A 22,979-nucleotide genomic window follows, 5' to 3' on the forward strand; every position below is an offset into this window, starting at 1 on the left:
CTGTGCCAGAGGTTTCTTACATGTAAAATCTTTAATGGGGTTATTTCAAGAATGAAATGAGTTAATATTTAGTGCCTGACAAGCACTAGGTGTTAAATGTTAGCTATTGTTATTGCTTTTGTCATAGAACACATAGGAACAAATTCTTTTTTTTTTTTTAACGTTTATTTATTTTTGAGACAGAGAGAGACAGAGCATGAACGGGGGAGGGTCAGAGAGAGGGAGACACAGAATCTGAAACAGGCTCCAGGCTCTGAGCTGTCAGCCCAGAGCCCGACGCAGGGCTGGAACTCACGGACCGCGAGATCATGACCTGAGCCGAAGTCGGACGCTCAACCGACTGAGCCACCCAGGTGCCCCAACAAATTCTTATTTGTATCCTCCACCCAGTGAAATTTATAAGAAACCAAACACATTAGATCTATTACAGGGTTTGTTATGTGTTGAACTGTCTCCGCCCGTAAGATATACTGAAGTCCTAAATACCCCAGTACTTCAGAACTGAACCTTATTTGGAAATAGGATAGTTGGAGATATAATCAGTTAAAACGAAGTCACATTGGTTTTTTATATTTTGGTCCTTAACACATTATGACTTGTGCCCTTATAAGAAGAAGAAAGGCCTTGGAAACAGAGACATACAGGGAGAAGAACATCACGTGACAAGAAAGCCAGAGATTGAGGTGATTCGGCTGTAAGACAAGGAATGTCAAGGATGGCCAGTCACCATCAGAAGCTAGGAAGAAGCAAGGTGGGATTCTACCCAGAGTCTCAGAGAGAACATGGCCCTGCTGATACTATGATTTTGAACTTCTAGCATTCAGAACTATGAGAGAACAAATTTTTGTTGTTTTAAGCCATCCCGTTTGTGGTACTTTGTTACGGCAGCCCCAGGAAACTAATACAGAGTTCCTCACCCAGAAGGAAGCACTCCGTCCTACAAACAGCCAAGGTTTGGATGACTGACAACTAGGCAACTGCAAAGTCTCCCAGAGTTAGTGGAGCTTTTATAAAGTCTGGACAATCCCATCTTCCCAAGGGCTCTTAGGCTGGTCCTTAACTCCGTACACATACTTTGGAAGGAGAATCCTGCCCTTAGCAAGGGTATCTTAGTGAGACAGCTGCCTGTAAAATGATTGAGCTAAGTCACAAACCCAGAGAAACAATGCCATTGGTTCCTTGGGAATTACACTGGTGTGAGCAGGTCATAAAGGTTACCATTTTTTTAAGTTGAAGTATAGATGACATATAATGTTTCATTTGTTTCAGGTGTACAACATAGGGACTCAATTCTATTCCTTACTCAGTGCTCACGATGATAGTGTAGTCAACATCTGTCACCATACAACGTTATTACAATGTTACTGACTATATTCTCTCTGCTGTACTTTTCATCTCTGACTTATTTATTTTATAAATGGAAGTCTCTACCATTTTTTTTTTTAAAGGACTTGGTCCCTTTTAGGCCACATTTTTTCCCCTAACACGCTATTGTAATCAAAATCTACTAAATTTAATTGGTTTCTTTAAGAAGTTTTCCTGCATATATTAAAAACTAGGCACTAACAGTGGAGCACACAAAGGAGGAAAATAAAAATAATCTGGGGGCCCCTGGGCGGCTAAGTCGGTTAAGTGTCCAACTCCTGGTTTCAGCTCAGATTTCAGCTCATGGTTTGTGGGTTTGAGCCTCACATTGGGCTCTGCGCTGACAGAGCAGAGCCTGCTTGGGATTCTCTCTCTTTCTCTCTCTCTCTCTCTCTCTCTCTCTCTCTCTCTCTCTCTCTCTCTCCTCTCTCAAAAATAAAGAAAACTTAAAAAAAAAACTCAAGTGAATTTTTTTATTTTTAATACTAGCACTGCTACCTGTTCTATGTGCTAATTTCTACAGTCTTCATCCTCCTAAATTAACAGCTATGTTCCTTTTCTTCCCAAATATACACTTAAAAAATGAAGTTCTCAATCACATATGCAGATTTTGTGACAAATTTAGCAAAGAAATAATTTCTCTAAAAGAAATACCTGTTTTCCTGAGTCAGAAATGCCTGGCTGACTGGAAACACAGAAAATACTCAGTGTTTACTAGACTGATTTTAATCTGATGATCCTAAAATACTTTTATTTCAGTGAAAACATGTTTCTCCTATAGCATTCATTATGTAAGTATATTAGATACCCCCCTTCAAATTTCTAGTAATATTTATAAGAATATACACTGCTTCAAGTAGAACTTTAGACCTAGAGAGAATCTTGGAGATATTTCCACTTTACAGATGAGATAACCAGAGCAAAGGAATGCTAAACACTCGACCAAGGTCACGGAGTTATCAAATGGAAGTGAATTTAAGTGGAATTTAGAAAAACAGTCTTTCCGTTAAATGAGATAATGCACGTAAAGGTCTCAGCCGGTGCGGACCTATTTTAACTACTTGTTAAATGGAACTATTCCTGGCGTTGTAGAACTCAGAGCTGCGATGTGGGGTCCCGGAAAGGCCGTGGACTTTCCTATCAGATGCACCAGGGTTCTACCGGTAGTGCGCCCTCAGCGGCTTAAGTCATCTGGGCAAATCACTTAAACTTTCTATACGTCTGCTTTCTCCCAAGCAAAATGGGGATGACAAAGCGATAAAGCGTATCGGATAAGCAGAGGCGTTTGTTAATACTAGCAATGAAGTTATAGTCTGTTCTTTGGTACCTTGAATCAAGAATATAAAGAATTAAAAGATCGGTCTCCTGTCATGAACACGTATCCCCTAAAACTGAAGGGAGGAGGCCAGGCCCACGTCAAGTCCACCCGCAGCACTCCTACACCTGGCTCACTGGCCACCTCACGCCGTTCCCGGGGCACGGACGCTTCAGCCTGCGTGCCCTTACCCTGCTGCCTCCTGGGTGTTCGGGAACTCCCCTTGGAGCACCCTGCTTATGTCTTTTTCTCTCTAGGCTCCCCTGTTTTTAAAAACTCTCCCTTGGGGCGCCTGGGTGGCGCAGTCGGTTAAGCGTCCGACTTCAGCCAGGTCACGATCTCGCGGTCCAGGAGTTCGAGCACCGCGTCAGGCTCTGGGCTGATGGCTCAGAGCCTGGAGCCTGTTTCCGATTCTGTGTCTCCCTCTCTCTCTGCCCCTCCCCCGTTCATGCTCTGTCTCTCTCTGTCCCAAAAATAAATAAACGTTGAAATAAAAAAAAAAAGATTTAAAAAAAACTCTCCCTTCGTGCACCTCATTCTCTCAAGCATCTGATTTTGACTTTATAAGGTAAAGACTACTTAGCAGATTAACTTACCTAACTAAGGTAGCACTCCCAAATCCTGTTCTGTGGAACACTAGCCTCTAAGACGCTCCATGGGAAAAGGTCAAATAACTTTGAGAAACGCTACAGACTAAATCCCACTGCAGCCGACGCCCGCCTGTAGATAAGGCCGACCAGTGTCTCCTCAGTGCTCCTGGTTCCCTTTTACACTAAGGGCTTCCTCCCGCAAGCACCTACGCCTCGGCCTGAGAACATTCTGACCGGGAGCTCACTCTGCCAGCCTCTGGACACAGTCACAGGACTTACGCTGCCAAGAGGAGCCGCAGCCAATGGCAGGTGAGAGCTGACAGGTGTATCTACTCCAGCTTCCTTGTCCTCGACTGGCACAGCCCTGAGATGGACTCTACACAGTCTCCCAGAGGTCCTTGGCAGGAGAGCACCCCAGACACCCATAGCAATGGCTTGCTCGTTAATGCATCCTGTTTATATTGGCTTTTCCCCCTTCTGTCTGATCTCCCTAATACCTTACTAGAATTTCATAGGACTGTCTTTGAAATAAACCACTTGTCTTGGGATCTGTTTTTCTTTCTTCGAGATTCATGACACATGCTAGCAATATTAAAGACTATGGGAAATCTTTGGGGGAAAGGAATTCATTTACTATAATCAGAAATTTTATTTAATAAGTTTTCCAAACTTATTTGGCCATGGGAACCTTTTTATTTATTCCTTCCTTCCTTCCTTCATGTATTTATGTAGATTCCATGGGACCCTATTTGTTTATTTATTTATTCCTTTAAGTAGGCTCCATGCCTAATGTGGGGCTTGAACTCACGTCCTCGTGATCAAGAGTTGCATGCTCTACCATCTGAGTCAACCAGATGTCCCACGGGAACCTTTTTAAAAGGGTGAGAGTTTTGATCCTGTGAAACTAGTGTTCCTCTTTGGTATATACTTTGGGAAACACTGACTGAAGCATTAATGACTGACAGAGTATTATCCCTCTCAGAGATATCAGTATCTTAACAGCTTCTGCAAATCAGTATTTTCTCACTCAAAGAACTGAATCCCTTTAGATGAGAAGGTCAGGCTCTATGGTAGATGTGATGGAAAATAATTTGGAAGCGCGTGTCTTATGTCAAACCCTTCAAATCAGGTCAGGTTGGTAACTGTCTACTCTGCTATCAAGAGCCAACAGGAAATTATGGGTAGGTTTCTTGGTTCAAGAGTGTAGTCCTGAGACTTGGAGGACAGTGCAGGAGGTATATGGGATGATGACTGTTATTTTCTGAAACTGCTCTGGAGAAAAGAAATATCTTTAGGAAGAAGGAGCTCACTTTCAGTGGTCTCAGCCCCAAACAATCAGATGCCCAGGACTGCAATATTCCTTAAGATATCTGAAGAATAAAATAGTCGAGAGTGATCAGAATTTTAAATAGTTAAGCCTTGAATTACTCTTTAAACGCCATGAAAAGAGGTTCTATGATAGAGAAATACAGATTGGGAATACTCTGCACAGCAGTCTTGCTCTGCCTTTAACACAACCATTGGCAATAGCAGGGTACTTGCTCTATGTCCAGGCTGGACCCCCCTGGAAGAAAGTGGTAAGAAGTCTTGTGAATGGACAGTACCTGGGAGGTGAGTGAGGGTGTAAAAGGTCAGCGCGGTAAGAGCATGTTTAGAGCAAGTTGGGACAGTTCATCTCCAGGACCTGATTTCTGCCATCGTACAGCAGTTCTCTTCCCAACTCTGCAACACAATTTTACACTATCTCCTTTGTCATCACGCTGTCCCCTCTCATGGCCATTTTCCAGATGTTGAGATAGTAAATATTTCAAAATGAATTGCCATGGATCAGCATTAAAGCATGCCACATTTTGGGTCAACATGGTTATTTTGAAAATCTCACTTATAAAATGTTAATAAATGAGATACAAATCAATAAAGAGAAATTTCAAATAATCCTAATTCTTCTAGGGGTTCATTCTCTGTATTAAAAACAACATGAACAGAAAACCAGTGCGGAGCGACAAAATGTGGAAAAGGAGTACCGAGAATCAAACGTGGCCGTGAACTGGAGGTATCTGACATTTCCATCTTCATCAAGGGGGATTCTGTCAAGTAACAACTCAAACTCTTCACCAGTAATCTCCACACCAAACCTGAAACGAATAGCATTTAGCATCAGTCACCCCCCAAGTTCACATCTGGGTCACCCGTACCCACAATACCCTAAGCATATGGCTGCCATTACCGCTTTGTTATTGCTGCGGTCCTCAAGATCAAGAGCACCACGTGAATATCAGAGGTTAATCAGGGTGTTGATCGCTTCAGCTTTCTCAAAGAAAGAGATTCTACCACAGAATCCCTGCATTGGTGGTGCACAGAAATAGAAATACCGGCATGTTGAATTGTGTGTGATTGTCTTCTGTAAAAAGTTATTCATTACGCTAAAACACTGGTATTGCTTAAACAAGTTAACTCTGAAAGGCCTTTCAATTGGACTGCTTAGCATGAAAGAAAAGGTAGAGAAAAAGAGTGCCTTTCGAAAAACAGCTTCCTAATGCTCTTGCAAAGCATTTCATAATGGCTTTAAAGACATTTTGCATACAAATATTTAAAAAGTGGCAGTGTTTATTCATCAGCAAGAAAGTGTTTTCATCTCCCAAGAACAATCAAAACATAATCCTTGAATTACTGGCATAAATAAGAATGACTTAAGCAATAATAATGAACAAGGCATTCATTCATCATTCTGCAAAGCTGATAAGACCCAGCTGACTTTTGGAAAAGAGGAGGAATAGATTTTCTTTGGGCAATGCTAAGAATAACATGAGAAAGGTTTTTTTTTTTTTTTCTATTTTCATTATGACTTCCTTGATAATTATAAAACAAAACATATACACCATCAAGAATAACAAACAAAAATGGCTTTTTCATAGGCTACAAAGAATTGAGTTATCACATATTCGTATTTCAGAAGTACTTGAATATGTATAGTGTCTCAGAGGCTTTGCAGTTGGATGTCCTTTTTTCACTTGCACCAAATTAGGAAAAAAAGGATAGAATCAATTATTTAACATAACACATCACACTATATCTTACTCCTCGCTTTTCTCTCTTCTTTTTCATTTCTATAGCAATGATGTTACCGGTACTAATGAACAAATCTTTGGCATTTTCCTGAGAAGTTAAAATTAATTCTCAGGTTTTATTTGGACTTAAAATTCCTGAAGTCAGTACTTAGAAAAGAAAATAAACAGGTTTTCCCTAGGAAATTTTTACCGGTATTTTTTACTGAAAAAATACCAGACCAAAACTCAAGAGAACTGGATCTATTCTGTTCACGGTTATGTACTCACGGCAAAAACACTAGGCTTGTCATATTTCAGTTTTCTCAACTCTCAAGTGGTCTGTAAGTTCTCTGTATCTTACTTAGGTGGCCACAGGATTAGGAGAGAATGAAAATAAAAGTGCCTTGAAAAACGAGAATATCATAAAAATACTGTGTATTGTAAAAGAAATATATTGTGTATTGTGTATTATTATTACTGATAGAGAGTACAGTTTTAAAAATCTTCAAAAAGATACTAGAATATAGTGCTTAAACCTAACAGTGACACAAAAAGCCCTTTTTCTCCAGAGGTTTTCCTTCTGAGTGGAATACATCGTGGCAAAAGCGTGGGCTTCAGATGAACTGAACCAACATTCGAATCCAGCTCTGCCATTTAGCTGTATGTAGCCTTGGGAAATTTACTTAATTCCCAGAGCCTCAGTTTCTGTACCTATAAAAAGAAAGGTTACTTAGAAAATTGAAAAATTTAATACATATAATATGCACATACTCTCTTTAATGAGAAGTGTATTTTGGGCGGGTTGGGGGAGGGGAATCTGTATTTTCTTAAATTACCTTCCTTTTTTTGATGGATAAAATGAGGCTTTCTCTAACCACTTAACTTCAGTCCCACCTCAGCGACCTAGTTACTATTATATCATGCCTTTCTTCTTATTATTTTCCTTATCCTTTGCTTTAAAAATAGGTACCCTGCCTGCCATGTGTTTCACTGTATCCCTAGAACTTCTAACAATGACCAGAAAGTGCTCAATAAATATTTAATAAATGAATGAATGAATAACTCATGTCTCCTATAAGAGGATATATGTTCATAAAAAGAGGAACCTTTAAAAGCTACCATTCCATTATCCATCCTAATAGAAGGTAGCTGGATGGCCCACAACAGTAAAAAATTAAAGTCAGACATGTTTGCTTTGGAATACATTTTATGCTCCCCATTAAGCGTGGACATCCTATATTAACAAATTTAAACAGACTTCTAATAAAATAATAAAGCTGCATTTATTCATCCTTCTGGTTATTCAGCAAATATTTTGGGACCACCTACTATGTGTTAGGCAATATATTAAATGCTTGGAATACAGTGATAAGACATACCTTACTGCAGAGCAAGGAAAATAGTAAATGAGTATTACTTACAAAACATGATTATGATAGAAGAAATACAGGATTTTAAGGGCGCTTTTAACAACATGACCTAACTCAGACTAAAGATGAAGAAAGGCTTCCAGAGGAAAAGATGAACTGAGAGTTACCTAGGCAGAGAAGGAGAAAGAGCATTATAGGCAGAGAACAGGCACATTCTGGACATGAAAGGGTCTCAGTCTTACTAAAGCCTGGAGTTTAGGTGAGAGAAGGGAGAGAGACCAGGTTTGGAGAGAGGCCCGAGAATTCCAGCCTGCCCTTCCTGAGAGCCTGCCTTATGGCGTTTAGACTTGCCTAGCCAGCCTCGACCAGTGTAAACCAAATCCTTGAAACAAATCTTTTAATATACATCTCCTGTTGTTTCTGCTTGTCTGGTTGAACCCTAACTAATATATCATTAAAGGATTTAAAGCACATAGTGAAACCAAATTTGTGTTTTTTAAAAGCACTCTGTCTGAAATGAGAGGGATTTGAGGGAGAGTAATACTTGAACCAAATAGACACTTCAGAAGGAAGCTGTCGAAACAATCCCCATTAGAGAGGATGGGAGCTTGATTAAGATAGTAAAAGTATGAGTGAGAGAAACAATGGGTTGGGGATATTCTAGAAGTAAAAGATACAAGATTTTGGGAATGCAAGCTGGTGCAGCCACTCTGGAAAACGGTATGGAGGTTCCTCAAAAAACTAAAAATAGAACTACCCTACAACCCAGCAACTGCACTACTAGGCATTTATCCACGGGATATAGGTGTGCTGTTTCAAAGGGACACATGCACCCCCATGTTTACAGCAGCACTATCGACAACAGCCAAAGTATGGAAAGAGCCCAAATGTCCATCGATGGATGAATGGATAAAGAGGATGTGGTATATATATACAATGGAGTATGACTCGGCAATCAGAAAGAGTGAAATCTTGCCATTTGCAACTAGGTGGATGGAACTGGAGGGTATTATGCTAAGTGAAATTAGTCAGAGAAAGACAAAAATCATATGACTTCACTCATATGAGGACTTTAAGAGACAAAACAGATGAACATAAGGGAAGGGAAACAAAAATAATATAAAAACAGGGAGGGGGACAAAACAGAAGAGACTCATAAATATGGAGAACAAACAGAGGGTTACTGGAAGGGGTGTAGGGGGGGATGGGCTAAATGGGTAAGGGGCATTAAGGAATCTACTCCTGAAATCATTGTTTCACTTTATGCTAATTTGAATGTAAGTTAAAAAAATAAAATTAAGGAAAAAAAAGATACAAGATTTTATTTTTTTAATTGGAAGAATTGGTAGAAAGTGAAGGAGAAGTCCAGGATAATTCCTAGGTTTCTGGCTTGGATGACTGGGTAGCTGGGGGGTCATTAACTGAGATGAAGGAACACTGGAAGAGAAACAGGTTGTGATGGTGCAAGGGAAGGTCATGAGTTCAGTTTTAAACATGCTGAGCTGGGTCTGTGAGATATCCAACACGAAGTGTCCAGTAAGCAGGTAGAAGCAGGTCTGAAGCTCAGGAAAGCCACTGGCTGTAAATCTAAATTTGAGAGTCACCTGTATATAAAGGTGATCTGAGGCTAGAGGATTAGATGACATTACAAAGGAAAATACATACAGTGAGTTGAGAAAAGGACACAGAACAGAGACCCTACTTAAGGAAAGAACAGAGGAAGAGAATCTGCAACAGAATCTAAGGAGTCATGGGAAAAAATGGCAGAAAGGAAGCCAAGAGAAATGATAACAGGAGCCAAGAACACGGAGGCTTTGAAAAGGAGACTGCGATCAGTCATTTCAAAAGCAGTCAAGAAATCAAGCAAATTAAATTTCTATTGAATTTGGAAGTAAGAAGCCAATGACCTGGTGAGAGCTGCTGGTAGAGTGATGGGGTCTACAACCATAGTGTAGAGGGTTGAGGAGCAAGTGGAACTTGAGGGAAGACAGACAGAATGCATATCTCTTTCAAGAAGCTTAGGTAGGAAGGGAAGGAAAAAGGCGGCAAACAGGAAGGAAAGGTAGAGTCAAGGGAGCTGTTTTTTTAAAGATGAGTAATGTGAGGAGCACCTGGGTGGCTCAGTTGGTTAAGCGTCCAACTTCAGCTCAGGTCCGATCTCGCGGTTTGTGGGTTCGAGCCCCGCGTCGGACTCTGTGCTGACAGCTGGGAGCCTGGAGCCTGCTTCGGATTCTGCGTCTCCCTCTCTCTGCCCCTCCCCAGCTTGGGCTCTGTCTCTCTCTTTCCCTCTCTCTCAAAAATAAATAAACGTTAAAAAAAAAAGAAAAAGAAGATGAGTACCGTGAGCACTGTTAAATACCGACGGGGGCAGTATCAAGGCAAAGGTTAAAAACAGAGAGGGAATCATTGATGGATTCTATGAAAGATCAAAGACCACAGGTAGACTGGAGAAAGAATACCTCTTTCACTGAAACAGGGGGAAATAAGGAAACAATGTGTTTACAGGGTTTGAAATATCAGGAGTTCCTCCTTTTCTAATTTTACTGTGGAGATGCAAGGCTACTTTACTGAGAGTGGGGCAGGGGAGGAAGGTAAGTGAAAGGGCATGTGTTTTGAAGAAATTGAAAAAGGTTTGAAATATGCAGAGTGGAGACTGGGATACAGAGCTGACTGAGAGAACATAGTAGGCAGTGACAGAGAAGTTGAGAGCCCAGCTGAGGTTGGTGACAATGAATTTACTGTGATATAAATCTACTCAGTAGTATGACTGTCCCCAGTAACCTGGGTGCAGGTGAAGATGGAATGGACAGTTGGGTTCATCCACATTTGGGAACCTGCCACATAGATGTGAATAAAAGATGGCTTATGATATTGACAAGAAAATGTCTACCATGGGGGAAAACAGATTTTAACCTGTGCTCTAGCTCAGACAGGGTGGTCAATGGACTAGATAGGAGATACTGGTCAGAAACAGGCTGAAAGTGTGATTTCATAGGTATAGCTGTTTTGGATGATGACACACTCTGTTGGGAGAGTCAGGTAGATGTAAGGGTAAAAACTAAAATTTACCGAGAATTTAGTATGTTTCTTAGCGTCCTGAAACCAAAAACACACTGTATGTTGACTAACCTGAATTTAAGTAAATAAATAATTGTAAAAGATATGTTCTTAGCACTGTGCTGAGCATTTTACATGCATTGTCCCCATATAATCCCTGCAACCATCAATTAAGTATTATTATCATTGCCAACACTGTCCTGGCAGTAACAGTGAGATCCCTGAGGTGCCTAAAGAGGGCAGGAGAGAAATGTGTCCGGAAATGACACTGAAGAATGAGGACGATGGGCTCTTGTCAGGGCTTCCAGGAAGCAATGTCCTTAGCAGAGATCCAGATTTGGTTAAACTAGATTGTAATATTTCAAAGAAGTTAAAAACGGAGTAGAGCGTACTCCTCCTGGATTGGAGCTTCCATCAGGCACAGTGGGAGAATGTTAGGAGGACAGGAGTGAGAACGTGAAAGAGGGAACGAGAAACCCACATAAACCTTAGGCTAAGAGAACACTGAGAGGGTACATAGGTTAGACAGTTGAGAGGTTCACATCATGGGTAGTATGACAACAAAAATGCACGTGAGGCCACATGGATTTAGAATCTAGAAGAAACCTTCAAACATAACCATCCAGCCCCTATTTTCATCTCATCACTCATTCTGTCCCTACACGCAGTGGGTAAGTAACTTAAATTCTCAGACTGTAGTAGTAGCCAATATTCATTGACCTCTTACCACTTGTCAGACGTTACACGTACTAATTTCCTTAATCCTCACAACAATAACATGAAGTACTGGGGTGCCTGGGTGGCTCAATCTGTTACGTATCTGACGTCAGCTCAGGTCATGATCTCAGGGTTCATGAGTTCGAGTCCCGCATGGGGCTCTCTGCCGTCAGCACAGAACCCACTTTGGATCCTGTGTCCACCTCTCTCTCTGCCCCTCATGCTCCCCCATGCATGCATGCATGCACTCTCTCAAAAATAAATAAACATTTTTTGGGGTGCCTGGGTGGCGCAGTCGGTTAAGCGTCCGACTTCAGCCAGGCCACGATCTCGCGGACCGTGGGTTCGAGCCCCGCGTCGGGCTCTGGGCTGATGGCTCAGAGCCTGGAGCCTGTTTCCGATTCTGTGTCTCCCTCTCTCTCTGCCCCTCCCCCGTTCATGCTCTGTCTCTCTCTGTCCCAAAAATAAATAAAAAATAAATAAAAAATAAATAAATTAAAAAAAATAAATAAACATTTTCAAAAAGCAGTACATACTATTATCATCTCCATTGTACAGTGAAACCTTACATAGGTAGCATCTGGTAGAGCTTGAACTTGAGCCCTGCTAACTGACTTGGAGCCCTAAAGCTTGCCATTTTGCTATTCTCACTGCCTGAGTAGGGCTGTCATTTCTCTTCCTACAACTGTCTTTCCTACACCACACGCTTTCTCTAGCAGAAAAAGGTCTCTCCACAATCCTTCCAGAGAAACTTAAATGTCAATGTATGATAAGCTTATGATAATGTCAATACATCCATAGCTAACCTTTAACACCATACTCTATAAATGGATCTTGAAATAAGGACAATTCATCTTGGACTTTATCCGAGAGAACTTCCATTTTTAACTACCCAAAAGACCTCCTTTCCTTACAGGGTAGGCTTAAGGCATACAGCTCAAAGATAGTATTTTAGCACCAATCTAGTGTGTTTTAAAAAATTTATCACACAATAACTTTATTCTGTTGTCAGGGTGGAAACTGGTTTCTGATATATCTCCCTGAGCACAAAGCACAAGTTACTGTCAGGTTTATTGTTTTAAGTTCCATAACAGATAATATCTGAGGGATGTTTTTAGCTCCATACATTTTTCAGTATATAGTAAACAATCAAAGTAGCTTTCATACATATAAAGTAAGCAGAAATCCCATTATATAAATTCCCCCTTTCTGTTATTTAACCGTTTTTAAAATATCAAAGTACAGTATCTGTGTATAGAATGCACGAAGTAATAAAACTTAAAAACCCAGCAAAGGAACAAACCATAGCTGGATTCTATCTTAATACTGATTTAGCAGTCAGATTTTGCTTTTAATGTGTGACATTTCCAAAAAACCGAAAAGACTTAAATAAAAAAGATGTGGTACAAGGAAGGCCTCACATTTAATGAAGGTCTTTTATTTACTCCAACAGTTAACTACAATAGGAAGGCTCTACTTAAAACTAAAGTGTTTAGGGGTGCCTGGGTGCCTCAGTCGGTTGGGCGACCGACTTCGGCTCAGGTCACGATCTCATGGTCCGTGAGTTCGAGCCCCGCGTCGGGCTCTGGGCTGACAGCTCAGAGCCTGGAGCCTGTTTCGGATTCTGTGTCTCCCTCTCTCTGACCCTCCCCCGTTCATGCTCTGTCTCTCTCTGTCCCAAAAATAAATAAACGTTAAAAAAAAATTTTTTTTAAATAAAAAAAAAAACTGAAGTGTTTATATATATATTATTTTTGAGCTCTTTACCAAGGACTTTGTAAATGGGATTCTTCAGAAACAAACAAAAAAAAATACTTTGTATATTAGCTAAGTATTTCAAAATAGAGATAATACTATGTCTGTTATCATAATTTTGGGTTTGTTTCATGGCATTTTAGCATTGATTCTTCAGCCAAATCCCTAGAGATAGGACCATATATTTTCCTGATCAATCTATGTTTAATTGGATACTTATGTTTAATTGGATACACAAATAATCTATTTGTGTTATTAAATTATATTTAATATTCAAAAAAAGCATTTAAAGATGATACTCTTTTCTCTAAAGAAGTATTTGGGGCTAGGGGCACCTGGATGGCTCAGTCATTGAGCATTCGACTTCAGCTCAGGTCACGATCTCATAGTTCATGAGTTCGAGCCCTGCGTCGGGCTCTGTGCTGACAGCTCAGAGCCTGCAGCCTGCTTTGGATTCTGTGTCTCCCTCTCTCTCTGCCCCTCCCCTGCTCACACTCTATCTCTCTCTCAAAAAATAAGTAAACATTAAAAAAAAAATTTTTAAGAAGTATTTGGGGGTTGTTTTAAGTCTTTAATTTCTTACGTTAAGCTTTTTTCCATTTAGACAACTATATATTTAAAATATAGACAAGGATATACAGTTCAGGAAAAAAGTATTTTTCATCACCTGTTTCCTTCATATTGTCAAAATCTTTACTACTACGCTCTCTCAGAAAACGTCCGGATACTATTATAAAATAAATTCCCAGGCTCTGAAAAAAGTTACCTTCAGCCTGTATTTTATTTTATTTTATTTTTTTAAGTTTTCTTTTTTTTTTTTTTTTTTTTTTTTTATATATATGAAATCAGCCTGTATTTTAAAATGGAGAAGGGAACCTAGGTGGCTCAGTCGGTTAAGCATTTGACTCAGGTCATGATCTCAAGGTTTGTGGGTTCAAACCCCGTGTCAGGCTCTGAGCTGTCAGCACTGATTCTGAAGCTGAGCTGCTTCTGATTCTGTGTCTCCCTCTCTCTCTCTGCCCCTCCTCTGCTCGTGCTCTCTCAAAAATAAATAAACATTAAAAAAAAATTCAAAATGGATAAATAATTTAAGCTAATGTTGTTGTTTTTTATTTTTTAATTAGTTATCCTTAAAAACAGAAGGGTATTTGATATTATAGGGTAGTCCTTTACTTATGTTAACCAAAATGAACATAAGAAAAGAGCTTTGGAAAGTGGATTTTTTTTTTTTTTTAAGAATCTCTTAGCACAGGTAATAAAGTGCAAGTCCTGGGTTTGAGTCCTCACTTCTGCCACTTACTAGATGTGAGACTTTAGTAAGTCTCTTAATCTCTCATAGATTATTTCTTCATCTGTAAAAAGAGCAAGATAATCACATTTAACCTGCAGGATTCCTTCCGGGGTCAAGTTGCTTAATAAACACAAAAACTGCTACAGATAAAGTCTAAGGCAGTCTCTTGGTGTCAGACATACATAATGTTAACAACACAATTGGGTAAAGTCTGCATTCACTTCAACTTAACGGGGAAAAAAGTGGGTGGCTGGTTTCCTCACACTCCCTTTGCATTCCTTGCTCCTCCAGACCTAGTAAACTCCGTTTCTGCCGAATATGATTTAATTTGCGTCAGCGGGAAACCAAGCAATTAGACGATGACTAATAGCCCAGACAGGATACAGCTGAAGGTTTGTGCCAAAGAATGATGAGGAAAGGTTTGATCCTGTGCAGGTGTTCTCCCTAGATTGTCTAACGTGGGGTCGATGGACTTTGGGAACTACGGCTTGTTCCCAGGTGGGTGAGCCTTAGGGCCACTGGTTTTTCGAGATTTGGAAGGTCTCCTGAGATCCTGCGGGAGGAGGTTGGGGGGGGGGGGTGGTTTCCAACCATTAAGGCGGAGATCTCACCTTGAGAAAGTCTCGTTACTGCCCACGAGCCCTCTTCCTGAACTAAGAGTCGGAGACTCCAGCCTGTGCTTGAGCCCTGGCCCGGGACTATGAACCGCACAGACCTCTGGGAAAGCCTGCTGTGGGCGTGGCAGTGGGGCATGCCGGGATGGGAAGGGCATGTTGGGAAGGAGGGCTCCTGGGGCCCTGGGGCCTCTTGGGAAGAAGGATGGCCCTGGATGCGGGTTTTCAGTTATCTCGGAAGTGAGGTTGCCCTGGTAGTGTCCATTTTAGAGCTGTTCCTACAAGGCCAGGCAGCTTGGATGCTCTTCAACCAGCGTCTCTTCTCCAAAGATGTGTTTTCCCTGTTGGGTTCTCCGAAGTTCCTCCGCTTGGTCCAGATGGCCTGAAGGGGTGTGTTTCCTGGGGTCTCTCCCCACTTTCCCCAGTGTTAACGATCCCCACCTGTGCTGACTTCCTCATCCTGGCCCTTTAAGTCTTCTCTGCCTGGGCTCTGACTTTTTACAGCCCTGAAGGGAGAAAGGCCTCTGAAGTTTTACTTTTCTTCCACCTGGTGTAAATAATACAGGCCCTCCAAAAGTGTCCAAAATCGTATTTCAAATCCCAGTGTTACCTTTTTTTTTTTTGTTCCATCTTAGACATGTTCATTTTATGCTTGCGTTAATTTGGGAGAGCCCCAGGCCTATGTGAGTGGATTATGGATGAAATCCCACTAAACAGAACTCTGACCTGACCATGACACCCATATTGGAATATGTGCTTCTGCGTCATTTTGAACACAACAAAGGATTTATACTTTCTCTCCACTCCCCACCCTGTCCCCCACTCTCTTGGGTATGACCGGCTGAGATTTGACAATGCACTGGATAGATTCTTGGTCTGATTTCACACTGGAGGTTTTCCTAAGTGATAAGTGGAAGAATATCCTTAACTCCCAGGTGAAATTATCATCATTACTCTTTTTTTCATATGTAACCTAATCTAGGTCAAAATTTAGGGCAATCAGGTCCATCTGTGCAAACCATTACACTCCACTCCTGCTATTTTCTAAAAGTCTGATTTAAAATACTCTGTTAGGTGTATTGTAGTAGATTTGTGAAGTCTTCTTGTTCTCCCTTGCCTGTCAGTGCTTTGTGATTCTCTCGTGGAAAAGACTGTCTGTAAATCAAAAGCAATTGGAGTTGCCTTATGAGATTTACAAAATATAAGAGAAGAGCTGAAGGGAATATTTCAAGGTAATCAAAGGAAAATATTCAATCGTTGGAAAAAATACTAATTATGTCAATATGTAAGTTCTGTTGTTATTATGGATCATGTTTAATATTCCATTTTTGAGCAAATACAGTATATTATAGAACACATTTATGACCATAATCATCACCTGTTAAGTCTGCCACCTGCATCACTTTAACAGACATTTTAAATGAAATTACAACGTTTACTTTGGGATCACCACTTCATAGATAAACATAGAGGTATAGCTAGAGGTACAGACATAGGCACAATTCTGTATGAATTTCTTCAATGTTAGGTTTCAATGCAAATAAATAAAATTTTCTTTTTTCAACTTCATTGTTTCTTCTGGACAATACAGCTTATTTCTGTACTAGTTATGACTTTTTTTCCTTACAGCACAATGGAAATTATAGGAGTTTTACCACAGTGTCTTGAATAGCATCAACATGCGTAATCTAAAACATAACCCCCTCCCACAATAACTGCTCCCCCTTTCCCCCCAAAATAACTACCTTTGGCTGTTTGAGGCTTCATCCTTTAGATTTTTTTTTCATGCATCCATATACTAACATATATCATTATTTTACAGCAAAAGTGTATTTGAACAGTTACTCTGTCATTTTATTTTTTCACCAAGTTGATCTCAGATAAGCTGTGCTAATATTGGTATACTTAATTCTTTTTAAAAGCTATATGGTATTCCATTGTGTGGATTGATACACCACTTAAACAGCCAACCTCTTACCAATGTATATATTGGTTTGGTCTGATTTCTCCTTACGGTTTTGCCTCCTGAACTATCTTTGTTTTTTTCTTGTCGTTGCATCTCTACCACCTCCTGTCACCGCTAGTTTGGTGCTTTCTAGTGACCCAGGGCCACTTTACTCCTTTTTCATTTAGCCTGTCTTCTGGAATGTTTTTCTGACTGGTCCCTTCCTTTTGAATCTTCTCTTTTCATTCTATTTTCTTCTCGTTAAGGACAAAGGTCCTCTGACACAAAATCTCTCCCCTCTGGTACAAGTGTGCACCCCTCACACTCTTTCCAACCCCAGCAGTGACGAGAAAGAGGCACTGAGTATGGGGCTTCTGGTAAGAAACAAGAGACTGCTACTGGCAGGGAGCCTTGTCAAGATCTCCCTCATTCTGAGCACTCCATTCCCACGTGAACAACAATGAATGGAGATTTCGCCCGCCCACCCCACATTGTTCAAGTTGTCCTTTGCCCTTTCTGTCAAATCTTGGCACCCAGGAGACAGCAGAACATGTTCTGAATTCAACCCTGGGGAGCCACCGATCAATATCACTTGACTCTTCTTACCCATTAGTTGTTCTCTTTCTATGCCTGACGTGGAGTGATGCCTAAGCTATTCTTTGTCATGGCCCCTTCTCAGTTGGCCCAGCTAACCCCTATAGGGTGGGATGGCGCTCTCCGTCCCCTAGGCAGAGTGCCACAGGCGGGGAGCAGAGCGTGGACGAAGTTCGAGGCGGGGTCTTAGGACACGGGTTCTCTTACCACTTCAGCTGCAGGCTCCGAGGCTGCGGAGAAAGTCAGTATGTTTTACCTCTTTGTGATCTTGATTACCAAATCCCAAGAGTATTAACTGTCCACTTAGCTCAAGGAATACTATAAAAATGAAAATCTATAAAACGCTTTGAAAGTCAGATTCCAGAGAAATGGAGTTTACTATTTTACATGTCTCCTCTCCCTTTTTTGGTACATACAATTTTAATTGGCTTCCCTTTTCTTCCTTGTTCTCATTTCTGGTTTTTTTCTGCCATCCCTACCTATTCCTTCTCATGAGTTAATTCTCATTTATGGAATACATACAATATATTCGTCTCCACTGAGACCTTCTTTCGGCAGAGGTGTTTTTGGTTTTTGTTTTGTTGTTGTTGGTTTTTTTTTTTTTTGAGGAGGTGGGGTGGGTTCAGGGAGGGAGAAAGACACGACCGTTGTCATTTTCTTAAACCCTAATTTTTTTTATGTTGCCCACATTTCTTTTGCACCCGAAGCATTCTCTGGAATGCTTTTATGACTATTGAGGTCTTAATTCTAAGTGGCAACATTCAAATAAGCACAAACACTTTAAAGGGAGACTGTGTTCTTGCCTGATTTTAAGTGCTTCGGAAGTTAGAGTAATTCCTCCAAGCCATAGATAAATCGGTCAGGAAAACCAAATCAAATCCCTAAATCAACTCATTATTGGATTGACTCTGACCAGTGTCTTAATCTCTCTGTATTTGAATCTTCCAACTTTAATATTGGTGGAACTTCGATGCCAAATGCCAATTCTCTTCTAATAATCAGATAGCAGATTCTGGGTCGATTAAAACCAATCTAACCACGACACTAAACTCCTCGGGAGGAAGATGTTTTAGAGTTTTTCAGGTTTAAAACTAAGAAACATGTTAGGAGCTTAAATGGGACAAATTTTCAGAAAATTGCAGATCTCATCTCCTGTTAGAGTTTATGGTGAATGAAAAGCCTGAGAAATTCTAGTTTAATGGTCATGAAAATATTTTCTCAATGATATAAAGAGCCTTGGCCAATGTATAACGGTTCTTTTTTTTCTTAGTTGAAAATGACCCATTTCTAACCACCCTTCCTCTCCAAATTAGTTCTTCGTTCCCAAATGCATTTTAATGCCATACCAATGAATTCCAAAACTAAAGTATTATTTTGGCCCTTGATTCCTGAGGAAGGGGGGAAAATGCAAAATTCTCTTTTTATTTATAAGACCATAACTTCTATAGATTATACACAATCTCATGACTCACAACAGTCTGAATATTCAACATCATTTGGATTTTCAAATACAACACTTCACTGTAATAAAAGAAAGCCTAAAGACTCAGAATTCAGTAGGATTAGGCCATAGTGGACATGATCATGCTGATTAAAGTGATTATAATTTAACGATCTCGCTGAGCATCTCATCTTTGCTGTACAAATGACAGAGCTTCAGCCCATCAAGTAGAAGGAAAGAGCATAGAATGTGTGACTAGTAATTGACGCTTCCAACGTCCCAAACTTACAGCCTAACTTAACTAAAAGCACTTTATGCCCACCACGTTGGAAAATAACAGTGTGTTAAAGATTTCAGAAGGGAGTTGAGTGTAAACACAATCACTAGGATAAAGTTCCAAATAACTACATGGCTTTATTGAGGAGATCTGACATAAGTGGTACCGACGAAAGTATGGATTACTTGTAAAATTATAGAGCAAGCCTTCGCGTAACTGAAGTTTGAAGAAGTCACTCTAACATTTTGTAACAGAAGGAGGATCTTCTAAAATGCTGGCACAGTCATGCGGTAAGCCAAATGGCTTGCTAACCGGTTGGATTCCCTGATTTGTATTTATGTTGGCCCAATTTGGACTGATTACCCTGGGCCCTCCATAAAGTTACCCAGTCTGTATAGGGAATTAGGAACTGGAAGCATGAACAGCCACCGCCCAAATAAGTCCCAGACCCGATCTCTTTCCCCCATGCCCTTCCCCCAGCCTCTGCTCTCTCCATAACCTGCCGATATCTATATTCAATATATCTAAAAGCAGATGAGTCCAGAACATATATAGAGAAGTAATGAAGAACATGAGTTTCAGAGTTAGACAAACCTAGTCTGGAAGCTCAGCTCAGCCACTTACTAGCTATGCGATCTTGGTCAAGATATTTAATTTCTCTGAACCTCATTTTCCTCACCTGAATATGCGAATAATAAGGATGAAAATATCTATTTTGCATGGTCATCACGAGGATTAATTATTTTTGGCCCAGGGTCTGAATGTAGCAGCCCACAGAAAGTACCAGTATTATTACTGTTAATTTCTTGAGTAGTCTCTATTTGTCTGATATGTTAAGAAAAAACAAACTGGAAGGTAGAACTAATACCTAATTTTCAGAGAGTATCCACCCTTCCTTCCAAAGGACTTTGTTGATGATGACATATGAAATAGCGTGTAATATTACCATTAATACCACCTTACTTCATTTTAGAAAAAGGCTTTGTAAGTGGATACATCCCCCAGATTCATCAGTTGCCAGTTCGATAACATTTGTAGAATTTGGGGATGGCAGCCCAATAGCCATAAAAATAGTTGGAGTTCACAGCACTTTTTAAAAATGTGTTCTTCTCAGTTTCACGAAAGTTAAGACTTCTACTTTTCGAAAGATATCCTTAAGAAATGGAAAAGCAAGCCACAAACACACATGTCTGAAAAAGGACTTATATTTAAAATATGTAAAGAAGCCTTGTATGTCAATTAGAAGATAGACAATCCAATTAAAAATAGGCAAAATATGGGGCACCTGGGTAGCTCAGTCGGTTAAGCCTCTGACTCTTGGTTTTGGCTCAAGTCATGATCTCACGGTTTCATGAGTTCAAACTCCATGCCAGGCTCTGTGCTGGCAGCATGGAGCCTGCTTGGGATTCTCTCTTTCCCTCTCTCTCTGCCCCTCCCCCACTCCCACTATCTCTGTCTCTCTCAAAATAAATAATTTTTTTTAATGGGCAAAATATTTTATCAGATGCAGAAAAGAAGACATATGAATGGCCAATAAACTCATGAAAAGACATTCAACTTCCTAAGTCATCAGGAAAATGCAAATTAAAACCATAATGAGTAACTACTCTCCACAACCATTAAAATGGTTAAAATCAGAAAGACTGACAATACCAAGTATTGGAGAGGCTGTGAGGCAATTGGATTCTCACACACTGCTGGTAGGGATGTAAGATATCATGACCATTTTGGAAAACAGCTTGGCAGTTTCTTATAAAATAAACTGATGCTTCTCATCCAACCCTACAATTCTACTCCTATATATTTACCCAAAAGACAGGAAAATACATGTCTATACAGAGATCTTTATACACAAAGACCACCAGCTTTGTCCACAACAGCCCCAAACTGGAAACAACCCAAATACTCATCAACAGGTGAATAGGTAGACAAATTGTGGCATATGCAAAGAGTGGGATACTAGCCAGTATTAACAAACTACTAACACACGATGGGTAAATCTCCAAAGCCTACTAGTGAAAGAAGACAGACACCAAGTAAAACATACTGTATGATTCACATATATGTATGAAATGCTAAAAATAGGAAATCAGCTGGGGGAGAGGGAATTGACTGCAAGGGAACATCAGGGAACTTTCTAGAGTGATGGAAATGTCCTCTATCTTGATTGTGGTTACACAGATGTACCATTGTCAAAATTCACTGAACTATAATATACTTCAAATGGGTGCCTTTTATTGTATATATGTGTATCTGTACGGTAAAGAATTTAACTTCACCCAAAAAGGGGTCTGGACTTCTCCCTCAGCCTCTGGGATGTAACCTCTAAACCCTTGGAATGTCGTGTGTGATAAGAGTGTCTTTGTTTATTTGGGGTCTTGGATTCTGCCAGTAGTCTAATAATGTGATAGAGTGTTGGAGCGGACCACATCAGAAAGCATTTAGGGTGGGAGCTGATCAGAAAGACCAACAATTTGAACTAGGATAGGGGCTTTGGGTCACACAATAGCAGCCTGACCAAAGGAGAGTGGAGAATGAAGGAGAATGGAGCCTGGAGAGTAAAATTAGCACGTAGGCAACTAATAATGCGTACAAAATGGAGCCTCAATAAAACCCTGAACCTGAAGGCATAGGTGTACTGCTCTACCTGTCAATATTCTATGATTCAGACACAGACAGGAGGAAAATAATACATCCAAGGCTCCGTGGGGGGAGGACAATGGAAGCTCCGTATTTAGTTCTTTTCCTGGATTCTGTTCTGTGAAATTTTTTCCTTAGCTTCTTTTATTCTGTATCCTTTCCCATAGTAGAGCCTAACTATGAGTAAACAACTTCCAGTGTGGTCTGTGAGTCTGTTAGCAAATGAGCAAGCCTGAGGGTAGTTTTGGGAACTCCCCTGAACGTGCAATTGGTGTCAGAAGTGAGAGTGGTCTTGTGGAGAACTGTGTCTGCACTAACTCTCCTTGGGAGTTAGCTCTAAATGTTGGCAATGTCATATCTCAGTAAATATATATTTTTTAATGTGGTCTTTTACCCCCATCTATGTATTTTGAGGTTACCTATGTATGTACACCTATGGATATGTTTGTATACACATACATCTCCAATGAAACACTGCTTGTAATGCTAGGAAAGAAAGAATCTCTTAAAAATTTTGAAAGCCTGTTAATATTTTGTGCTCCAAATTGTAAAGGCATAGATAGCATCTTTATATGAAAGAACAGACCTCAACTCACAGTGGTTATCTAGTAGGAAGTGGGAAGAGATAAGCAAACCAAGGGTTGTCATTTATTATTTTCTATAAATATTATTCAAGTGGTACAATTAATAGTTATTTGGGGGGTTCCTGGGGGGGTTGGTCAGTTAAGCATCTGACTCTGGCTCAGGTCATGATCTCATGGTTCATGGGTTCAAGCCCTGCACTCTGTGCTAACAGCTCAGAGCCTGGAGACTGCTTCTGATTCTGTGTCTCCCTCTCTCTCTGCCCTTCCCCCATTCACACTCTGTCTCTCTCTCACTCTCTCTCTCAAAAACAAATAAACATTTTTTAAAAAGAATCATTTTGTCTCTTAATATTTTTCAGGATTTTTCAAATTCATGA

General features: G+C 40.3%; 1 protein-coding gene across 13 annotated transcripts in view; it reads right to left on the minus strand.

Moving 5' to 3' along the window:
* Positions 1-15,427, minus strand: part of LOC123384769 — a 104,999-nt gene extending 89,572 nt beyond the window's left edge. For 3 of the 13 annotated variants that reach the window (XM_045055218.1, XM_045055217.1, XR_006596290.1), the window contains exons 1-2: positions 15,119-15,416; positions 5,295-5,405 (exon numbers count right to left, since the gene is read on the minus strand). In XM_045055218.1, the coding sequence (XP_044911153.1) occupies positions 5,295-5,405; positions 15,119-15,260 (253 nt within the window). In that variant the 5' untranslated portion in view covers positions 15,261-15,416. Of the gene's footprint in view, positions 1-5,294; positions 5,406-5,497; positions 5,612-15,118 lie in introns of all 13 variants that reach the window. The other 10 variants (XM_045055221.1, XM_045055219.1, XM_045055222.1 and 7 more) reach the window with 9 other exon arrangements.
* Positions 15,428-22,979: the final 7,552 nt, after the last annotated feature.

The sequence above is a fragment of the Felis catus genome, chromosome B1, assembly GCF_018350175.1.
Source record: "Felis catus isolate Fca126 chromosome B1, F.catus_Fca126_mat1.0, whole genome shotgun sequence".
Taxonomy (NCBI): Eukaryota; Metazoa; Chordata; class Mammalia; order Carnivora; family Felidae; genus Felis; species Felis catus.